At 38.3% G+C, this 22,230-nt stretch overlaps 3 protein-coding genes across 3 annotated transcripts; 1 reads left to right on the top strand and 2 right to left on the bottom strand.

The window, feature by feature from the left end:
* Positions 1-1,815: 1,815 nt before the first annotated feature.
* Positions 1,816-8,643, bottom strand: LOC121302032 (dephospho-CoA kinase domain-containing protein-like). Its single transcript, XM_041231826.1, has 5 exons — positions 8,559-8,643; positions 8,114-8,230; positions 7,037-7,240; positions 6,468-6,555; positions 1,816-2,334 (listed from the first exon to the last, which is right to left on the bottom strand). The coding sequence occupies exons 2-5, from the start codon at positions 8,223-8,225 to the stop codon at positions 2,049-2,051; spliced, it is 690 nt and encodes a 229-aa protein (XP_041087760.1). The 5' UTR covers positions 8,226-8,230; positions 8,559-8,643; the 3' UTR covers positions 1,816-2,048.
* On the top strand, positions 8,643-11,773 carry ccdc43 (coiled-coil domain containing 43). The gene is made up of 5 exons (XM_041231827.1): positions 8,643-8,841; positions 9,504-9,597; positions 9,851-9,986; positions 10,422-10,480; positions 11,031-11,773. Exons 1-5 carry the CDS (start codon positions 8,680-8,682, stop codon positions 11,216-11,218), a joined length of 639 nt encoding a protein of 212 aa, XP_041087761.1. The 5' UTR covers positions 8,643-8,679; the 3' UTR covers positions 11,219-11,773.
* Positions 11,774-13,308: 1,535 nt separating this feature from the next.
* On the bottom strand, positions 13,309-20,300 carry LOC121301766 (meiosis-specific coiled-coil domain-containing protein MEIOC-like). The gene is made up of 8 exons (XM_041231364.1): positions 20,293-20,300; positions 20,026-20,130; positions 19,880-19,931; positions 18,113-19,645; positions 17,617-17,751; positions 16,481-16,661; positions 14,979-15,086; positions 13,309-13,331 (listed from the first exon to the last, which is right to left on the bottom strand). The coding sequence occupies exons 1-8, from the start codon at positions 20,298-20,300 to the stop codon at positions 13,309-13,311; spliced, it is 2,145 nt and encodes a 714-aa protein (XP_041087298.1).
* Between the last annotated feature and the right edge of the window lie 1,930 nt (positions 20,301-22,230).

Here is a 22,230-nt window from a genome sequence, read left to right as displayed (position 1 = left end):
GGAAATACAAAACACACAGTGTATACAGCAATGCAACTCTACAACCACAGAATACCAACTATTACATCAGTAGCACCTGCACAGACATTTCTGACAAAATATTACAGCTGTTTTTAGCAGCAAATCACGGCAGCCTCTTGATCCGCTTTCTTAGATTTCACACCTGTATTGGCTCTGTGGTGTAACACGGAGGAGGCTGGGCATGACCTGGCGACCCTGTGCACCGCGTGTGAGCGTCTACACCATGGAAACAGCGGAGCCCGGCTCTTTTGCATTGTAACTACACATTTTAAAACAAATAAATAAACAATTTGGACCAGTACCACAGTTGTTTTAGTTTCTATGTTGTAAACCATTCGACTTCTTGCAATTGCAAAGAACAAATTTATGGCGCACACAATATAGTGTATTCAATATGCTTTATTGCATTAAAAAAGAGTGCCTTCATCAGGATAGCGTGTCAACTCTTCACAGGTATTATATATAAACATATAATATACATTATATACAATAACCTCACATACTACACGTGAAAACAATTACATATTGAACCATACGTAAATAATTATCAATCATCTATTGTCAAACACAATTTCATAATTTACACATGTACATGAACAATACTAATCAGTTGTATACAAGCCCATTCATAAAAAAAGTACTATACATTGCTAAAGAATTATTATAAGAAAGGACTATACTCTAGTTTGTCATTTAAAACAAAGGGATGCAAAGTATTAAATGTATAAATCCAAAAAGATTCTCGTTTCAACAGTACATTCAAATGATCGCCACCTCGTTTAGGACTAACTTTTTCTATACCAATAAATCTTAGCTTAGATGATGACCCACGACCAGCTTGTATATAACGTCTTGCCATAGCATAATCCAGATTGCCAGTACGTATCTCTGTTTTACGTTCTTTAATTCTCTGTTTTAATGTTCTTTTTGTCCTCCCACATAAGATTTTCCACAGGGACGAACCAGCATGTATACAACAAACGTGGTACTACAATTAATGAATTGCTTTATTTGATACCTTTTTCTGCTGTGAGGATGACAAAACGAATCAGAGTTTACCTCTGGGCTGACTGTCCAACCATGTCTTTTCTCTTTTTAAAACACTATGAACCAAATAATCTCTCAAGTTTGGGGCCCGTCTAAACACTACTTTTGGAGGTATCTCCACAAACTGTTTTAAAGTGTGAGCAGTTTGTAATACATTCCAAAGTTTAAGGATGACTCTCCTCACATCTTGAGCTTGTGTTGAAAAATCAGTCATAAAAACTGGTGTATCGTTAAATTGTTTAACATTTAAGTCAGAAGTAAGTAATTCCTCCCTTGGTTTAACAGCTGCACGACTAATTGCTTTATTTATATTAGCAATGTCATAACCACGTTCTAGAAAACGTTTTTTCACCATTTCTGCTTGTTACAAAATCCTTGTCCATGTCACTCAATCTCACAAACTGGCTACATGAAATACTATTAATCAAATGTCTAGGGTGGAAACTCGAAGCTCTCTACAATGTATTCCTATGGTGTATTTGCATGGTAATTCCATGCATATATTAGCAATTTTGGTAATAATAATGATCTATATTTTTTATATAGCACCTTTCATAGTGGATCACCATCACTAAGCACTTTACAAGAGACAAAGGTGTGTGAGCTATGCATAAGCTGCAAAGTCACTTACAGCAACATCTCACCCGAAAGAGGAGCACAAGGAGGTTAAGTGATTTGCTCAAGGTCACAGTGAGTCAGTGGCTGAGCTGGGATTTGAACTAGGGACCTCCTGGTTATAAGCCTGTTTCTTTAACCACTGGACCACACAGCCTTATTTTGAAAGCATTTATTAAAGTCATTTTTTTTTTTTATAGTACAGTTCAACAAATGTAAGGCCTCTTAAGCTCTTTCAGGTAGTTTGCACCTTATTTTGTAGGACTTATCACAAACACTGCTGCATGCTGAGAATGGCACAGCAAAAGTCTAATCCTGAGAGAACTACAGGCGACAGTTCCTGTTTCTTTCTAGCAGGGGGCAAGCTAAAATATCAATCGCTTCACTAGCAAAAAGATGAGCCCTCCAATTCCTGTTGCCATGGCGATGGCAAGGGCCCGAACCAACAGAAAGTCCAGAGAGTCCTCCAGCCGGTTGTGCAGTTTCAGGACCTGCCTGTAGGTGTCCTCCCGGCTGCCCGAGTTGTCGATCACGTGACTGGCTAGCGCCACCTTCTCTCCCAGCGGTATCTGAGCCGCAATGCGCAGCACGGCCTGGTCCTGGGAGCGGCTGTCCCTCTCCATCAGCCGGGAGAGCTGGGTGTCAGGGTCACTGCCGGAGGAGCAGGGGAGAGACGTCAGGAAAGGATAAAGTGCAAGCAGAATAAGACAGATCCCTCCAGGGCTTGACACACTCAATCACAGGTTCAGTAAGAGCGGTTCTTTTGAAAGTTTGCCAACTAATGACAACTCTAATCAACACTTACCACAGTACATTTCCACTGTCATTTTGCAGTGAACTAAAACTGCTACACTTTTTTTTTTTTTTTTCATTTGACAAGCACTCTCACCTTTTTACTCTCACCTTTCACTTCCAGAGCTCGGCAACTCTATGAAATCAATCCACCCTGACCCTAACCCAACCCAAGCCCTAACCTTAAGCAACCCCAGTCCTAAAACCTAACCCTAACCATTAAGAATCACCTAATGGTGTCAGGACACTTTCTGTGGGATATTCCTGTGTGCTGCGGTATGCGTTACCGTGTGTTTTATTTGGGTGCTTGATGCAACATGAGGCTAACTGTGTTAATCTGCCATTAACTGTGTTAACTTACCATTCATGCCAAACATTCAATACCAAAGATGGAATTGTTTTGGTAGTGTGCTGAGGCCCATGTTGCCTAAAAACCTGGAAATAAAATGCATTAATTCTTTTTCTTTTTCCATTTATCTACACATCTTACCCCACAACTTCCCAGTGAAAAAAATATTCTACAAACGTGTAGAAAATTAATTAAAAATAAAAACTGAAATAGCTTGGTTGCATAAGTATCCACCCTCCTTGTAATAGCAATCCTAAATTAATTGCCTTCAAAATCACACACCAAGTTCAGTGGTCTCCACCTGTGTTAAACTGTAGTGATTCACATGATTTCAGGATAAATTCAGCAGTTCCTGTAGGTTCCCTCTGCTGGGTAGTGCATTTCAAAGCAAAGACTCAACCATGAGCACCAAGGTGCTTTCAAAAGAACTCCGGGAAAAAGTTGTTGAAAAGCGCTGATCTGGGGATGGATATAAAAAAATATCAAAGGCCTTGAATATCCCTTGGAGCATGGTCAAGACGATTACTAAGAAGTGGAAGGTGTATGACACCACCAAAACCCTGCCTAGATCAGGCCGTCCCTCCAAACTGGATGACCGGGCAAGGAGGAGACTGATCAGAGAGGCTACCAAGGCAACTTTGCAAGAGCTCCAGGCTTTTATGGCCAAGACTGGTCAAAGTGTGCATGTGACAACAATATCCCAAGCACTTCACAAATTTGGTCTGTATGGTAGGTTCGCAAGAAGGAAGCCGTTACACTCAGGAGATTCTGTAGCCATGTGGCAAAATGTTTTGTGGTCTGTCGAAACTAAAATGCAACTTTTTGGCCTAAATGCAAAGCGTTGTTTGGCACAAACCCAACACAGCGCATCAACCAAAGAACACCATCCCTATTGTGAAGCACGGTGGTGGCAGCATCACGTTATGGGGATGTTTCTCATCAGCAGGGACTGGGACACTTGTCAGGATGGAAGAGAAAATGAATGGAACAAAGCACAGAGAAGTCCTTTAGAAAAACCTGCTGCCCTCTGCAAGAAAGGTGAAACTGGGATGGAAGTTCACCTTTCAGCATGACAACGACCCAAAGCACACAGCCAAAGCTACACTGGAGTGGCTAAGGAACAAAAAGGTAAATGTCCTTGAGCAGCCCAGTCAGAGCCCGGACCTAAATTCAACTGAAAATTTGTGGCATGACTTGAAGGTTGCTGTCCATCAACGCTCCCCAAGGAACTTGACAGAGCTTGAACAGTTTTGTAAAGAAGAATGGTCAAATATCGCCAAATCAAGGTGTGCAAAGGGGGGTGGAGACTATATATATATATATATATATATATATATATATATATATATATATATATATATATATATATATATATATATATATATAATTTCTTTTAATACCCTGCACTTGGCTCTAATTTACAATACTAGCCAGGTGCAGGTGATAATTAACAATTAAACAAATACACATTTTTGGCAGGGAGGATATTAACCCCCTCCCTGTGTGTTACAATACATATTTGTGCTGGGACAACTATCTGAATGAATATTTTCGTTAGTTTTAGTACTCGGATACAAAAATCAGATGTTCGTATTCGACAGAAATGACAAAAATACCTTGCACTTATTTACCACCTCACCCAGTTTCAAAAATGGCAAATGAAAAAGGATCTCCATGTGATATTAACATAAAAAAAAAAAAAAAAAATTAAAAAAAACACAGGATCAACATAGCAGCTTTTGAGCCTGTACTTAAAAGTTTTAGACAGCAAAAAGTAAACCAACCAGATTCTGCGTGTCCACACGCACAGCGATGTGGAAGGCCATCTGGGTCAAAAACGCTTTGTGCTGCTTTAGAGGAAGTCAGAATCTCATGGGTCAGAAAAAAGGCAAGCGCGTTATTCTGCAATGCCTCGCTTCAACAGTGCCCAGCCTGCTGGTAATATTATGTAGTGATTTTTATATAGATTGTATACAGTATATATTTTTTGTTGTGTCTGTTATGTGGAATGTAATAAACGAGAACCACAACGGTGAGTTTTTTTTCCCCCTTTGTTTTACAACACCATTTGTTTTATTTGAAGTGTTTAAAGTTAAATTTCAGTTTTCGTTTGCCTGTTCAGCTACAGAAAGGCACAAGGAAACCTCGTGTTATTACTTTATCAAAATGTGCCGATGGCCACTGTTTACTGTGAAGAAACAGCAATGGCAGGGAATGAAAAAAGTTTATCTGCTATTTATTTCAGGAATAAACAAAACTGTATTTAACTTGAACTGCTATTTGGCATCCTTTGTTTTGTAGTTAATTCACTGGGGAAAAGTAAGGTCGACGCAACCTATTCTTTACTCCTGGGATATTTTTCTACTTTAGCGTATTACGTTATGCACTCAATAAAAACAACACTATTCTCTGGCAACGCACGATATGAAAATCAAAATAATGCACAGTATATAGCAGTCGGCATAAACTAAGTTATTGTAATACTGTACAGTTAAACAGGTGTGCACAGTACCTTGCTATAGATCTTGTGACCAAAAAAAACACTTAATGGAAGTATTCAGTATACAGTATTCAGCCAAATGTAAAAAACTGTCACAAGACTGACAACTGAAAGAAAGGGATTAGTTCTGTATTGTTTTTACTTTATGAAATGTATAATACACAGCTGCTTCTCTCTCATATCATGGTGGCTTTTTAATTGAAGTGCCACTAACAGGCTCTTTTCAAGCCAGATACTTCAATACCCGTTTTGATTTTAAATTTCAACATGGTGTCTCAGATAATAATTAGACATACTGTGGCTGAAATACGATGCTTCAATTCAAATCTGCTGCAACAAAATGACAAGGGCTGGTACCATAATGTTCCAAAACACAAAAGAACAAACGTGTACACAGATGTGTTGTGTGTCATGACCAATACAGTACTTTTTAACCCCCATGATTTCTATTTGTGTATACAAGCCTGTGCCAGATAAAAGAAAGAGATTTCACCTCCCCATGCTTGCTTTGAAGACAGGTGTTAAAGAACTAATTGATGTTCTGTGATCAGGTGTAGGTGTATTGCGACTGCAAAGTATAGAACTCCCCTCCCGCTTCCCCTGAGATTGCAGAGAAGAGAATCTCCTCATCTTTCACACCTCCACGCAACCAGCGTCATTCCTGACCCCGCGAGTCTTCACTCCAAAGTGCAATATGTTTTATTAAAGGCAAACAAGGTACTTTGTTTTACAAAACCAGTAACTAAAGGACTGAGCTGCTTCTGTGTTTGTGATCTGTTTTGTAACATTAACAGTTTATGACGCATTTAACATAACACACCTGTACTTAGATACAATTGCATTAAAAACATTTATAATAAAATAATGTGTTCAATTATAGATTATTTATTTTGCTTTTAGTCGTATTTGAAATAAATCAATCGAGAAACTAATGACGAAAGGGATTCATAATAATGTACAATTTACTATTATTGTTATAATATATAATAATAATAATAATAATAATAATAATAATAATAATAATAATAATAAGTAGTAGTAGTAGTTTTGAATATACTAACTTTGTGCTTGCATAGTCCTGGCTGAATTTCCTAAGATGTGATGTGAGGCCTGTGAGCACATGAAGAGAGGACAGAGACTCACCAGTACACCACCACAGTGTGCTTGAGGAAGCGAGTTAGTCTCCTGGTTTCAAACAGCAGCGGCGTGTCCAGAATCACATAGCGGTGTCCTGCGGGAGGGAGGAGGGGCACAGGGGTCAGTCAGGGCTGTGCTTCTCCACATGAGCACAATAAGCTGTTATTTACTGGAGCAACTGTTCTCTGAACAGTCTTTCTCTTACATGGAGTTCACTTTGAGACCCACATTTGAAGTACTTAAACCCCAAACACTGCTTGTTAAAGTAATTACAGCTGACAAAAGTTACATAAATTCTCTCGGCCATGCACATCCTTCAACCTAAAGTAGTAGCAGTATTGTATATTTAAAATAAAAATGTATGTGTGCTATGATATGCACCTCCTTCAGAACTGCACATTTGAGACCTATCTAGCTAACAGAAGTGCAAAATAAGGTAAGACTTAAGACATGACTTGGTTAGCTACAATTACATGAAGGACAATAATTGAGCTGTGCTCCCTAGGCTTTGAGATACAAGACGGCTGATGGTCACTTAAGTTTCCTTCTCGTTGGGTAGGGGACGCTGTCCTCACCCAGCAGGAAGAGCTGCAGGATCTGCTTGATCATGGCTCTCTGGATCTCTGGGTGGGTGATGGTGCTGAGCAGCCGGCTCTTCTCTGGGTTTGTGAAGATGACGGCCCCCAGCTTCTCCCGATCGATGCCCCCGCTCTCCAGCAGGACATCCCGGCCGAAGTGCTTCACAATGAGCCGGTATGCGGGGCAGTGAGGCTGCACCACTGGCAAAGGAAATGAGATCCGATACACAAGAGTTAGAAATGCATGGTATAGCCTACAAGGTGAAGCAGTGGAATCTGAAGCACTGGGAACATTGAGAAAAACGATCTGAGTCTGTCCAACTGCATTAGATCACCTTAGTAGGGCAAAATGCTGTGCTCAGAAGGGACTAGCCTTAACAGGCCAAATCGCCTCTTCTCATCTTTCCATCTTATGTTCATACTGGTGCAATTAAAAGCAAGAAGCGTGCAACATGGAAAATGAGTAAGAGAGTAAATGCTGGCTTATCGGAACCCCTGGTTATCTGAGCTGAGCTATAATTTGAATCGTGCTGTCATAATGCAACCCATACTGACAGCAGCTGTAGACACCCAACTTCAAGTATTGTATGATTTGTAAAACAATTACATCAGCCTGTGTGTTTTTTATTCAATTGGCCACTTCTTATTTTTGATTGCTTTTTAGAATGGCACAGATTACGCTCAGAATAAATCACTAATCCAAACAGAGTCTGATACCATTTGATTAGGGTTAGCCTACTGCGCCCTAACAATGTAATGGCTGGAGGTCTATGCTTGACAGAGTAGTAAGCATTAAACTGTCCAGGAGATGGCTTGCTCTCAGTCCATTCATTTAATTATTGATTTGGTCATCAGCAGCAGGGTCAATTAAATAATGAAGGAACTGACTCAAACCCAAGTCCTGCAAGGGAATGGTCTGCAACAGCCAGGGTGACCTACCCACCTGGAATTACTGCAGTCCTAGCGGTGACCTTTATACTGGCCTTATTACTGACCCCCCCCCCTGCTCATGCTCACTCAGGGATGCTGGTGACTTTATTAAACACCTGAGTGCAGAAGCAGTTGGGAAGATACCTTGCCTGGCGATGAGGTCTGCGTCGATGATGGGGCAGCCCAGCTCTCTCAGCATGGCAGAGACGGTGCTCTTCCCCGAGGCTATCCCTCCTGTCAGCCCCACCAGATACATCTTTACTGTGGACACGAACACACCAGAGACATCTTTACTGTTGACACGAACACACCAGAGGCATTTTCAAAACAATACTACAGTTTTGCGGTATGTTTTAAAAGAAACGGACACGCATTAACAAATGCACTGATTGTGCTTAGTTGCTTTGCTGAGTTTATAAAGGACACGCAGTCTACTGTCAAGTTATGTATGTTGTGACCAAATGATCGTAGTTAAATAACACACTTTTACAGATTTCAAATCAGACTGTACAGCAAATGTTATAATATTATAAATATAACAAAATACTATGCGCTGGTGTATAAATAAATAAAACCGTGTCCTGCTTACTGTATGGTGCTCCTGTCTCTTAATGAACACAGACCTCTACCCCGGTAAGCGCTGTGCGGGAAATCCTTCAGGCGTTCAGTGCAGACAGCTACCGCGTGTAACAGGACCCTAGAGAGCCAACATGGCTGCGCCCGGAGAGTTTGAGCAGTGGTTAAACAGTCGCCTTGACTCGCTTGAAGTGGACAGAGATGTGTACGGATCCTACATCCTCGGGGTGCTACAGGAGGAGGACAGTGAAGACGAGAAGATGGACGCCATCCAAGGCATTCTGTCGGCGTTTCTGGTGAGGTTTTCCTTGGCTACCCCCGCTGTGGTCCCGGCATGTTGATAGAGTGGTACTACACATTGCTGGCGGCTTTGGTGTGCACATAACAGGATTCTCGTCACTCGAGCATTTACATGGCTAGTACAGCAACAACACCAAGAAGAAAACTTGTACAAAGTGTTTAGTGTTAATGCCTCGGGTTTATAATTGTTAATGTGTAGACCGGAATTGACTTTTTTTTCATGATTAGGGCACGTTTATGTATTGGACATACAAGACTAGAAGCTAAATGTTATGATGGGTATGATTTAGAGTATTAAGTGTGCTCCACACATGGCTAAGAATGTACAATCCCTTCTATGGCCAATGACTGCGCTCTACTGTCTGCTATAGTTAGCATCGGCTTTCTCCCCACTGCGCACGTTTCCAAGATGGAAACGGATCCTCCCGTATCAATATTCAGACTTGCTTCTGCAAATTAGCTGTCACCCCGAGCAAGACAATGTTTACTTACTTGTGCTCACCTGTGTGTTTAGCAGCAACATCAATGTTTATTAATAATAATAATTAGTCATTTCGCAGACACCTTTAATCAAAGCGACTTACATAGACTAGGGGGTGAACTTACAATAGGTAATGTAAAACCTGTGCTTATAAATGTCCCTTCTCTATCCCTTCAGGAAGAAGATGCGTTGGAAGATGTCTGCAAAGAAATTCTTAAACAGTGGTTGGAGAGCAGTGCTGGGTCCAAAGCCAAGAATGATCATGTAGATGGTATTTATCTCCCTGAATTGCAGATAAAATCAGTAGCAAAGAGTTAGACTATCAAATGCATCTTATTGCAGGTTTTGTAAATCTAAACCCAGCCTTGAATGCTTTGATTTATACTTTTCTGTTTTACTGTGTGCCTAACTGTAATGGATCTCTGCCAATCATGAATGGGTGTGACTAAGACCCAGTAATCTGTTTAATTAAATTGTAATGGCTTAAACTCAAATGCTCTGATTCTCCCCCCCCCTGTCTCCAGCGGAGGTGCAGGCAATTGCTAGCCTTATTGAGAAGCAGGCCCAGATTGTGGTGAAGCAAAAAGAGGTGTCCGAGGAGGAAAAGAAGAGGAAGGCAGCACTCCTCGCCCAGTATGCGAACATCACAGATGATGAGGCATATCCTTTATCTACCTTTCTTTTTTCTTTTTTTTTTTTTTTTTTTTAGCAAAAAAAAGTCCAGGTTTTTGTTCATATCACTTCATAGTATTTTTGGTTTGCAGTTATAGTCTGATGTACAATCATTGTATGTAGATTATTTAAAAGGTGCACATTGTCTGTGTCATAGTAAAAAAAAACAAGTAATCTAGAAAAAAAATCAAAGACTTGTTTAGAAAAGGGTAGTAATAAGTCGAGGTTCGTGTTTTATTCAACTTTCAAGGCTGGGTCATATTTAAGTGACGAAACCAGCTACAGGTGAGGAAAACTGAACTCTGATCCTAGAAACTGCTCTGGGGGACGGTTGCATTGTTTAGGCTGACTTATGCCAGTACTGAACTTGAATAACCCTGTATATAAATCCACCAATTCTGCTAGTTTCTTTAACACAAGCACTGAAGACGCAGGACCAGAGGAGAGCGGAGCAGCAGTCTGTACATTTGACACCAGCAAGTGTATCCTTTGCAGTGGCTTTCTTACTGGAGCAAATGTAAATCTCACAGGAATAACTTTTTTTATGTTGGACTCAAATGTATTACACAAGGTTTTTTGGTTGTCAGACACTTTAAAGTTAATTAAAAAAAAAAAAAAAAAAACCATGATTCACAGCTTTCTAAGGGCCTTTGTGTCATACAGATCACAGTTAGTTCCTATTTCATTGTATCAGGAAATAGAGATTTAATAATAAAAAATAAAAAAACACTGTATATGCCCAAAATGTTTTGATAAACAGTGCTATAGCTTTTAAGCAATCATTACAAAATAATCCTTAGGATAGTACCATATATTTTACAAGAAAGAAGGGCAGCTAATTACATCAAAACATACAGTACCTCAATTACTCAGTCAGTATTGCACATCATTACAAGTACACAGCCTTTGAGTAAAGTGTGTAAAAGTCTCTTGAAGTCTGCAGCCTCCTTCAAGCCCAGTAGCAAGCACAGTAGAGCCAGGTGTGCACATGTTTAATGCTTTCTGTGACTCATTCCTTTAACTCTGAATCAGCTCTGTTTAAAAACACAAACCTAGAAGATGTGATAAATGCCAAGAAAGTGGACAGGGAAAAGGCTCGAGAGGACTCGCACAAGAAGAAAGAACAGGACAAGATGCAGAGGGAAAAGGACAAACTACTCAAACAGGAGAGGAAAGACAAAGAAAAGAAACGGACTCAGAAAGGAGAGCGCAAGCGATAAAAGGGGGTTTCTGAACTTGGTTTAAAATTTTCAAAGTAACATGCTTTGTGGATAATGGATTTAGATATTTGCTGAACAATCTGTGTCCACTAAGAAACATTCTGAACTTGCACACTAACCTATATAAAATTGGAGGTCCAGGTGGCCACCAGCATTGTTTGGTTCGGCTCATATTTTTTCTTATGTTTTAATCCTTTGCAAAAATGTTATGTATTTTGCAGATCTCAGAGAAGTTGACATCATGGGTCAACATATAAGTTACTTTTATTATAAAGTGCCCATGTTAACCACTAACCACAAAGGGTGGAGGGAGGCATGCAAGTCAAGACTATTAGAATCTTAACAAGATATGTTCAGATCAACAATAAATAAGAATACAAGTTAAAGGGGTTTAGGCAAGATAAAGTTAACCCACCCAGATGTTCTGAGGAAAAAAAAATAGAGCAAATTATCAAATTCATGCATCCATCAATTGAAATGTAAACTACAGGCCATGTATCTGTATTTTACCACAAATTGGGTTTGCACCTCCAATAAAATACTTATTTGATTGTTTTCATGAAAATGTCAGTTACTATTGTACTTGGGTTTTCAGTAGACGTTACAAAGTATGTGCTAAATTAGGTGTAATTTCTTTTAAAATAAAATCCTTCTCACACAATATTTAATTTTCATACCTTTTAACTCAACAATCTTCTGTTTAAGATACAACCAGTGTCTTGTTAAATACTCAACATTTGCAAATTGAATAATTTGCAAACTGATCTTCTGCTCCATGAAACTATGTCGCTACTGCTGCTGAACATGAATATAACAGTGTGAATGTAACTACCTACACAGACAATGGTGATTTAGAGACTGCTATACAGAACAACTTGCACCATGTTCTGAAATACATGTATGTTTTTCTCAGACTTGTGTATAGGTTGCAGGACACAGACATAGAAACAAATGCTGTTTTAAGGCTGCTTTACAAAGAAACACTTTCAAAAGGTGTATTTTTAAAAGATTTTAAAATGTCAAAAAGCAAACTGTGGTGCAGCAACGATATATTACTATGCAACATCAATGGTCCCCCCCCCCACCCCCAATAAAATGCATTTGCTGTTCGAGTAATTTTTTTTAATATTTAAAGTGGCCCGCTTTGACAGTGGCAACTTTAGCCATCTGCGTGCACTGTACTGAGTTGGCTTTTCACTATCACTGTTGTTTTGCATGTAATCAATGTAGAAGAGATTTAGAGATTATTATTATTATTATTATTATTATTATTATTATTATATAATAATAATAATAATAATAATAATAATAATAATAATAATAAGATGTCTGCAGAGAGCATTCAAGTACTGTAAGCCAAATTCAAGACTTGTATCCAAGATTCCCGTTGTATGCAGACCACAATTCTGTTAATCTTATGAAATATTCTGTAATTCCAACCACATTGTAGGTGTATCCAGGATAAAAAGGGAATTGTCAAAAGTACAGCTCATGGCTAAGGCTGATGGCATACATATGGACTCCATTTAGCATCATCTCTGACACATTTTTTTTTAATAAGTGACAAACAGTGTCAACAGAACTTTAAAGAAATTCTACAATAAACATAGTGATATAACATAGGGCAAGACTACTGTCAAGGATAAACCTCATGAATAAGCTGTAGTTTTAATGCATTGGGTTAGGTTCACTTAAACTGGGTAACAGTGATTGAAACAACAGTTAATTGTCTGATGCAACAGATTGCATTAATTCCTGCTAAGAATTATTTACAATCTGTTTCAAATCAACAATTTCTGATGCAAAGATAAATCATTGTGGCCTTTTGTTTGAAGTCACACATGGATCTATCTTGCTATTTTTCGGTGTTTAAAAAAAATACATTACATATACAGTGGATACTATTTGGACCACCAAAGTGACTGATTTTAATAGAGGGAGATCTGCGGTTTTCTAATAGATTGGTCTTATTGGTGGGCTGGTCTTTACATGGGGCTATGGGGTCTACTGCACATGCAAATTTTTTTTTTTTTTTTTTAAATATAATTTTTACTTAAGACGAAAAAGAGCAACACTACATTATGCAACTCTCAAGACTGGATCCAGAAATTGCCTATATTTCAGAAATAGCTATATTAGCTCCAAAAAGCTTAATTAATCAAATCAACAATGCAGCCATCCAATTGAGTCTTCCTTCCCATCATTCTAAATAGAGATTTTACTTACACACTCAACCTTGTGCCCGACATTACTCTAAATGTCAATCACACTTCTAACCTTGGCTTTCAGAAATTTGTTTTCATATTCATTATAGGCACAGCTATGCTGAACTGCTGAATTCTCTGAGACACAACATAATAGCAACATGTTATATTACACTATAAATTAGGAGTAACCTTTTTTTTCAAACAAATAATAGGAATGTTGGCATGCAGTTAAACAGAGCAAGTCGTATGCTTTCAATTGAGAACGCTCCACAATGCATATTTGAACAGGACTGCTAAATAACAAGCACAAGAATAAATTGCAGAAAATACTTTTAGACAAACCAGTACAGAGCCTAACAATGTTTACAATTTTTGAAACACGAAGATTCATTTATAATCTTGTTACAGCTGTGGAACTAAAAATAACTGTAACAACTGTACTTTCTTGATCATTGGTTAAATGTTCATTTCATAACCTGTATCTGATACATTTTTATATTCTAATAAATAGTAAAGTAGAATTATTTTAAATAAATTACTTCTACTGACAATTACCTGCAATATTTAAATTAAAGTGTACAGCTTGCACTGCATTTTAATGTATCACTAATTCAATTCAGCTCAAGCAAAAAAATAAAAAGGAATTATTTAGACACCCCGCAGATGAGTTAACTTAAATGAATAAAAATGCATTTCTTCAAATGGTTAAATATAAAGGAAAGTACCTAAAGTATAAATCAAGCTGCAAGTTTAACCAAGCTTTTACTGCAATGACTAAAGCAAGAATACTCCTGGCAATCACAACACCAGGTACTGAAGCTTGGTGCAGCAGATTTTCTAGTTTTTATTGTACATTTTGTAGAACACCAGCTTAATCCTGTATATTTTAAAGGTTTTTCTTTTACCACAGTATTGCCAGACTACAAAAGAAAAAAAGTACATCCAAAATTTCTGATTCAATCATTTCTGCAATCTTACCATTTTTTTTATTCAATTGCACGTGTTTTTAATTTGATCTATTTATGTATTTATTTCCGGCAACAATATGACAAAATGTATATCTTTCCATTTTGGCTAAACTCTGTCTGACCATCAGCTTAGTTGCGTTAATAATGCAGTGTTAAAACAGCCACTGTGGAATTTACCTTAAAAATGTCTTATTGGAATTTAATCAAGTTCAGGATTACATAGGAAAAATAAGGTGCTGTACATGGAATTTGAAATTCAAAATCGAATAAATATTTAAAACCACAGCATACAATATCAGCTTCCTTACTTGTAATTTAACCTCCTCAGTCCTCACTTACTTAAAACGTCGAGCACGAACTAACATTTTAAGTAATGGATAATTTCTGATTATTTCTATTCATATTATGCATAATAAAATCACGTGTCTTAATTGTTCTTACACTGAGGCTGTCTGCCTGGATTGCAAACAGATCACTTCTTTATATTCTCTGATAGTACTGCAGACACTATCCTGGTTCTCCTCTCCACAGCTTGCTATATTCCCTGTGATATGCTTTCCATGTCTGTCTGTCCCTCTCTGTTACCTGTCACATTTTTTGGCAGTGTCATCTGCAGCGCACACCAGAGTGCGGTGCGGGATTTCCTTGTAGCTGCACTCATGTCCTTTATTGCTGCCGCCAGCCCTAGCACATCTAATAAAAGAGTAACAAGTTAAAACCCTTGGCATTGAAAAAGCAGAAACTGGGCCAAACTCACCAAAAAAAAAGTTAATATTAGCAAATTTACAGTACTGTTATTTTGAATAAACATTTAATTAGTTTGGTTTAAAAAATAATGATGCCACCAAAGCCATTAATGTAATAAATTAAGTTCTGTGATTGGCTGAACAAGATCACATGACCGTGCGGTAATATCTGTCTTACCACACGGCTATGACATCATAGACCAACTTACCTACCTGATCTATTAATATTACTACGCCTTAATAGTAACAATGATCTAAACAGTGTTTCTGTAGGTAAAATGTCAACATACAACTGAAACAGCATTTAAATCATTCAACAATCTGTTTGTCTTTTTTCGTCTCTGTCACTAAGAATTACAGAAAAATCACAGCAAATATATTGTGGTATTTATTTAGTCTGAGAACAGAACAAAGAAAGTAGCAGTAGCAGTAACACTATTCAAAAGCCATCTGAGAAATCACCATGCAAGTCTCACTCAACATATAAATGCAACTGTATATGCAGCAGCAGCATCTACTTATTAAACTAAATATCATCTTATAAAACTGACTAGCGAGTCTGCAATATTTAAACTCGACACAACAGATACATCTCACCACTACCCTCCGATTTAAGAAACATATTTAAAACAAAATTAAAATCTCTCCTGCTCTGCTGACACAACCGTTAGGCTTTTAAACAAGGTCGGGTTCGGCACAGAATTCCATTGTGCTCGCGGCAGACGAGAAGGACTGCGGAACTGCACAAACTGACACGGAAGTCCTTTAGTCCACATATCACCTAATGCTGGTTTACAATCTTGGGAAATTATGCAGGTTACCGGCATCTGTGTGAAAATAGCCTCAGAAATTATTGGTCAGCTTCTCTTGAAGACCGCAAAGCCTGAATAGTATCATTTCTTACAAAAAAAAAAAAACATTCGGATCCCCTCCCTTGAATGCCACTGCAGTGCAGTGTTTGGCTATTCCATGAATCCTCTCTCAGATGTGGGAAATCAGTCTGCTTCCAATTCACAAATGTCATTTCATGTCAAAAAATTTTACTATAAATGGCAATGTTCAATGTAATGTTTATGGCAAATAAAAAAGTGGAAAAAATATGTTACAATCAAATCTTTATGGACTATTTTTTCTCAGTGGAAGGATACATAATATATTTCTTATTTTTTTCCTTAAAAAAGCTAGTTTGCCTCTTGCCTCACAATGCACCCAGGGCGTATGGTAAGAATCGCCTTAGCGCACACCGTTATGTTTACATCACTGATGATAAGGTTAATGTTTTAAAAGGCCATACAGATGTACTTCTGTTTTTGTTCATACAGAATAAGAATGCCTTATCACCTCTGTCTTCCTGACACCGAGGTGTTCCTTGTCGCTGACGATTGGATGTGTTGATAATTTCATCTTTTCTCCGTGCCTGTGTGATGTAAATGGCTTCCAGGTGTCTATCCAGCGCTGTAGAGATGTTGGCATGGAGAGGGAAGCTGCGCAGACGCTCCATTTTTCCCAGCAGAGCCACAACCTAAATAAAACCAGACGATTTCATCTGTACTGGGATAATTTAATCATAAAACACATTTATCCCAACAAAACACTACACCAGTACGTCAATTAAGTAAATTTTCTAGCAAAAATGGAAATTACAATTAAGAACGTAATTATGCTAGCCAGGGCTCTACATTTAGATTTTTAACTACTGGCCCCTTGGGCCACTGAGCTATTACAATAGAGACTGGATATGATGTAAATAAAATGTTGAATTCACAACAAATATTAAGCTGCTGTTTTATCTGTAAGTCTGGGAAACTGACACCAAACAAGGCAAAATGTTGCTTTTATTTTCTCTGTTATGATGAAGCCTCCACTCTAAATGTTCGTCTACATTTTTTTCGTAATTACATTCTTTATGATTCTTTATTCTTTATGATTTATTGATTTATTTTTTTGCTAGCTACCATTACTGCTTGGGGGAAAACGACTACCTAGAAGTTATTCTGAACAGATAGTACTGTAATGACTGCTGCAGAACGTAGTGTCTAGTTGCTGCATTTTTTCTCCAAAGTTCTCAGGGAGATATTACTAATTAGAATAAATCTAAATATTTAGGTTTTTATTTACATTGTTTGTCATTAATTATTAATGAAAACATTCAGCCTACAGTTTGATTTTTTTTTTTAATTTACAATGTTCCTAGTTTGTTTCTATTACATTGTGCCAATTTGTACCCTTTTTTCTGAAAGCCCTTTGATTAAAACCATTTAGAAAGTTGTTTTTTTTTTGGTCATATTTTTTCATGCATTTCTAGCTTCATCATTGCTGTCAATGTATCAAACACTTGTGCTTATAAAAAACAAACTAACTAACAAATTACAGATTTTTAAAACCGAAAAATACGAAATCAGGAAAAAATAAATCAGAAAATTGAAAATAATAAAATGGACTTCAAAGGGTCCTACAGATTCACTGTGAATACATACCCTGGCTTGTTCCCGTAGCTGATCCACAATCAGTCGATCGACCCGTGAAGGGTTAGAGGGGAGCCTCGGAGCGGAACTGTTGTTGGCACTTGACACTCGTTTTCCAGGATGACTTTTTGCCAGAATACACTCGGTCTGTACAAAACACAACCACAGTGTATTCAGTGAAAATGCTTTAGGTAATAAAAACTGTGGCCTTTGTATTAACAGAAAATACACATGCTGCTTGGATTAAGAAATTAAACATAAAGTGTTAGAGAGGTCCTGTTTGGAATATGAATAAAAACTTTTAGTTGTTTTTTTTTTTTTTTTTTTTTTTAAAAGAATACCATGTTTAAATGTCATTAGTTTTCTAACTAACTTGTTTGTTACTAATTCTGTTTAGAAGTTGTGCAAATTTTGTTGCAAATAACTCAACTACATTTCCTTCTTAAACAATGAAATAAAACATCATAACAGGAATATGAAAAATACCTTTTTTAAAAACACGTTTTACCTTTTTTCTTTCCTTTTCTAATGCTCTCCACTGTTCATAACACTCCTCCAGCCGAACATGAAGTTCATTTGCAGGCCCACTGCGGTTCTTTAGCAGTCTGGGGAATCTAACAGGTGGAGCAATGCCGAGAAAAGGTATATCCCCACAAAGAAAGTCATTAAAATAGGGGTAAAAGTGATTGAACTCATCAACTGGAAGCAGCTCACTCAGATTCATAGGTGTAACAGAATTGCCGTAAGGATGGTTGGACCTCGAGGGAAAACTCCCTGAGCCAAGTTGCAGGTGGCTGGTGTTTTGCCTGGTGTCAGCTGTTGCATACAGATAAGGTAAGTACAAATTTTGATTCTTTTTTCCATGGCTATTTAAGTTGTTGTCTCCACCAGCTTGCCTTTGAGGGCTGTAATAACCTAGAAAATCAAGATAGGGGTTCTTCACCAAGCCCTGTCTATTCTCTCCCTCGTCTGGGTTCTTCCTCGGTGGGTTCTGTTTCCCAGTAATGTCATAGGCACTGTATCGCTGAGACGTCATTCCCTCACTGAGGAGACTCCCCTGCTTTGTTTTCTTATCAGACTGCATTTCCATCTCACTTTCTCCAATTGCTTTACTAATTCCTTCTATATTAGCAGCTGACTGACCCTGGCTGGTGCTTTTGTAGGTGAACTCAGTGCCATAAAACTTGGAAGCCTCATCCTGGCTGTACTCTGGAAAGTAAGAGATGCTCCTTGGAGACTGCTGGGCAGCTTGTGGTACAAACTCTGACAAGGAATGTGACAGCATTTTTGAAAGACTGGGCACCTGGCTGTTTGGCGTTGGCTGGTTTCCTTGATTCTGACACTGGCTGCCTTGGTTCTGATATGTTGTGACATTACTATATTTCTGGATGTTTGACCAGGCTTGTCTGTTTTGGAAGGAACCACCTGTGTACACTGAACCAGACAGAGTACTTGGTGGCTTGAAATACTCAGCCTGCTGTGGATTACATTCTGATAACTCTTTCTTACCATAATCATTACCTAGTGTTTGTGTCTTGAATCCACAATCAGGTGTGCTTTTCAATCCAAAGTCATTGCCCAACATCGTCTCTTTTTTAAACTGCATTTCTTCAGTGTCAGCAGCAAAAGGTTTGGGATATTTAAAGTTCTGTTGGTCTGAAATCTGGTCTTCAAATTGTTTCGGTCCTGTCTGCTTTGCTTGGGAACCCTTACTGAAATAATCCAGTTCAATAGTTGGTACTGCAGGCTTGTTGGCCATTCTCTTCCCTTCTTGCAATGAAAATGGCATGAATTTATTTTGTTTGACTCTACTGTACTGAGAGAATTCAGAGTAAGGACCACTGCACTCATCATCAATCTTGTTTGGCAGAAAACGGGATGAGACGATATCTGCTGTCTGATCAGGCAGTAAATCAGTGCTGCTGAACCCACTATCTTTTCTATATGTATGAACATCAGACCTCTCTGATTCTTTCAGTGTACTGGGCAGTCTGCTCTGCAGCATATCCACATAGGAGACACTCTGGTGGCTTTCCTGGATCTGCAAAGAGTAAGGGTCAGTATCTCCATGACTGGAAGAAAAGAGCCACTGATCTGCAAGATCAAAACTGTTAAATCTCTGATAAAGCTCATCAGTATTCTGCTGTGATCCTTGATAACCATCGGTCAGATGCTGCCTCTGGCCTCTGGTGAATGGCTCTGGGCATAATGAGTGCTGTGGATAGGATGAATATAATGGCTTTTTAGTTTCAGCATGAAAGTCTTGCTGGCCAACCTCCCTCTTTGAGTTTGATGACCATATCGATTTTAAATTGGAGGAAGCACTCCTACAAAAACGAAACAATAAAGGTATAAGTTCATTTTGGTTTCAGAAAGCAGAGGCATTTTATAAATATAGATTGCACACAATGACTGACTAACCCTTCAGCAAAGAAGGTTTCTGTTTTATCTGGTTCTTCCAGAATGTTTGACACCAATCCATAAAGGTCTGCTTCACTGCCACATTCATTTCCATCAAGCAAAGTCCTAAATAGGAAAAGACAAATAATGTTGAAAATACAGATACACCAAACAAATTGAGCACCTTCAATGCATTCTAGTTTTCTCTGAATATATTATATTAAGAATATATACCTAGTTTAAGAATTATTTAGGAATGCATTACAATGTATGGTTTCAGATCTTCACCGTTGCATGTCAACGTAAAAAATGACATTTGCATTCATTCTACAGCTGTTCGGTTCAGAGGACAGTTTTATTGCAAATAAAGTGATAACGTGAAAAAAAAAATGTTTTAAATCAAATACATACATAGGACTTAAGATCAATAGGCAACCTCTGTTCCTGTTGTCACTAAATCTAGCAGCATATCAATTTATTGAAGCCTGCAAGCAGTACACCATGGGAATTCTCTGCCAGGACTTGTCACCCACCCGACCAGTAGGATTTGCAGTTCGGCTAATTATACCCAGTACCCAGTACCCCCTAGGATTCCAGTTTATGGGGTGTATTAAAACATTTTGGGGTGATTTTATAAAATCACTTAGTACTAAAGTGAAACTACACTCAATTCCATGTTTAGTTTCCACAATCTATTTCAATTCTTCTGTATTTAAATCATTAGTTGAGAAAACAGACATTACAGCTGCACAACAGCAAGAGAAAAGCTGTACAGAACCATATACTTTCTTTATGTAATGTCAGTAATGTCGTGATAATCGTAATATAATCCTTGTTAGTATATAATCAGAAATGCATCAGGCTAAACAGTCTCATTTTTACAGTCTCTTTGTATGCTGCTGGGTGTTGGGTTGTCATCAACTGTTTGTGTTAAAAAAGTGTGACTTTAACTATTAAGCACTGCAGGTGCTGTTATCAGCTTCAGTTGTTTTATTCAGAACCTGTGATAACCCCTAAATGATTATCAGAGCCTCTGTAATAATCTCCCCAGTATCATAAACTAGAACTGAGACAAATGGGTAGGTGGGCATTCAAAAAGATAATGTACCAACTATGCAATCTGAAGCCCCTTTCACACAGGCATGTTCTATCCGGGTCAGGATCCGGTGTCATGTGGGTCGGCTACGTGATTTCACACTACTTTTGATAAAGCAGGGTTGATCTGGGTGACAGACGCACGTACACAATGCGTATGTCAATGCCCTTGAAGCAGCTTGTTACGGACGTTTCCATCCAAGCTTCTCTTGATTGAATCGTCGGCCCAAATGTTGATTACTGCAAATGTTTCTTAATCCCTGCTGCAATCTGGCTCATGCTGTGTCTCAAGCAACAAAAATATGGCTGAACTGAATAAACAGAAATGATTCTTGCAGAAGTGAAACCTTCACACAGACGTGGCTCTTTGTTATTTCGTCGCCTTATGAGCAGCCGCCTTGCATTTTGTCTCGCTCAACCTGGGTCAAAGCATGTCGACCTACATCCTGAGGTGTGTCGCTGCGACCCAGGTTAAACCAGGTACAACCCAGGTACGTGGTTTATCACTACGAAGGATTGTAATCCGGGTAGCCAGAACTCCTGTTGGCACCCAAGTAATAAAAATTGGAGCTTGTTCAACAAAATTCACTATTATCCAAAGCTGTCTGTGCCTATGGGAGCATAACAGTATAGGATCTAAACTTGACTGGGACCAGCTTCCAGGCACTTTATTCTAATTATAAGTGGTTATAATTAAGTATGTGATTTTGTCACAGTAAAAACATGCCTCTTAATTTTAACATGAAATTTAATTTTTTTTTTTTAAATACCAGTAAGTGCTCTGGCTGTAAATTGAGAATTTTACAATATCCTTTTTGTTAATGTCTATTCAAACACATCTGTGGTTTTGGTATTACAAGATGTACATTAAAATATTAGAAGGATTGTTCTGCATTTACACTGTTAACTGGTTGAGCATCTCAGGGGAACAACTGCAAGAGCTGCAAATCGGGGTTCATGCCTTTTAGGTCCTCCCTTTTGGTTTTGCATTATCAAGTGTATACAGAGGAATAGTTTCTACACAAAAGGCTTCGGTTATCAAATTTTAAAGGTGCTCCCTCCGCTTTCATGAAATTGTTTGGGATATAGCTCTGCTAGTTGCTTAGAACTTAGCTTCGCCAATGTTTTTAT

Source organism: Polyodon spathula, chromosome 28 (genome assembly GCF_017654505.1).
Source record: "Polyodon spathula isolate WHYD16114869_AA chromosome 28, ASM1765450v1, whole genome shotgun sequence".
NCBI classification, from domain to species: domain Eukaryota; kingdom Metazoa; phylum Chordata; class Actinopteri; order Acipenseriformes; family Polyodontidae; genus Polyodon; species Polyodon spathula.
Note: the sequence above shows the minus strand (reverse complement) of the source record. Positions and strands in the feature narration are given on the sequence as shown.

What these genes read in the sequence shown, in the direction of transcription:
- LOC121302032 (XM_041231826.1), bottom strand. Translation starts at nt 8,225, where the DNA reads ATGTATCTGGTGGGGCTGACAGGAGGGATAGCCTCGGGGAAGAGCACC. An exon ending in CCTGCAGCTCTTCCTGCTGG is followed by an intron (nt 6,556 to 7,036) that starts GTGAGGACAGCG and finishes TCCCTCCCGCAG; the next exon opens with GACACCGCTATGTGATTCTG. An exon ending in CACACTGTGGTGGTGTACTG is followed by an intron (nt 2,335 to 6,467) that starts GTGAGTCTCTGT and finishes CTCCTCCGGCAG; the next exon opens with TGACCCTGACACCCAGCTCT.
- ccdc43 (XM_041231827.1), top strand. Translation starts at nt 8,680, where the DNA reads ATGGCTGCGCCCGGAGAGTTTGAGCAGTGGTTAAACAGTCGCCTTGAC. An exon ending in GCATTCTGTCGGCGTTTCTG is followed by an intron (nt 8,842 to 9,503) that starts GTGAGGTTTTCC and finishes CTATCCCTTCAG; the next exon opens with GAAGAAGATGCGTTGGAAGA. An exon ending in TACATTTGACACCAGCAAGT is followed by an intron (nt 10,481 to 11,030) that starts GTATCCTTTGCA and finishes ACTCTGAATCAG; the next exon opens with CTCTGTTTAAAAACACAAAC.
- LOC121301766 (XM_041231364.1), bottom strand. An exon ending in GAAACCTTCTTTGCTGAAGG is followed by an intron (nt 19,932 to 20,025) that starts GTTAGTCAGTCA and finishes TCGTTTTTGTAG; the next exon opens with GAGTGCTTCCTCCAATTTAA. An exon ending in ACTGCCAAAAAATGTGACAG is followed by an intron (nt 13,332 to 14,978) that starts GTAACAGAGAGG and finishes TCTGAAATATAG; the next exon opens with GCAATTTCTGGATCCAGTCT.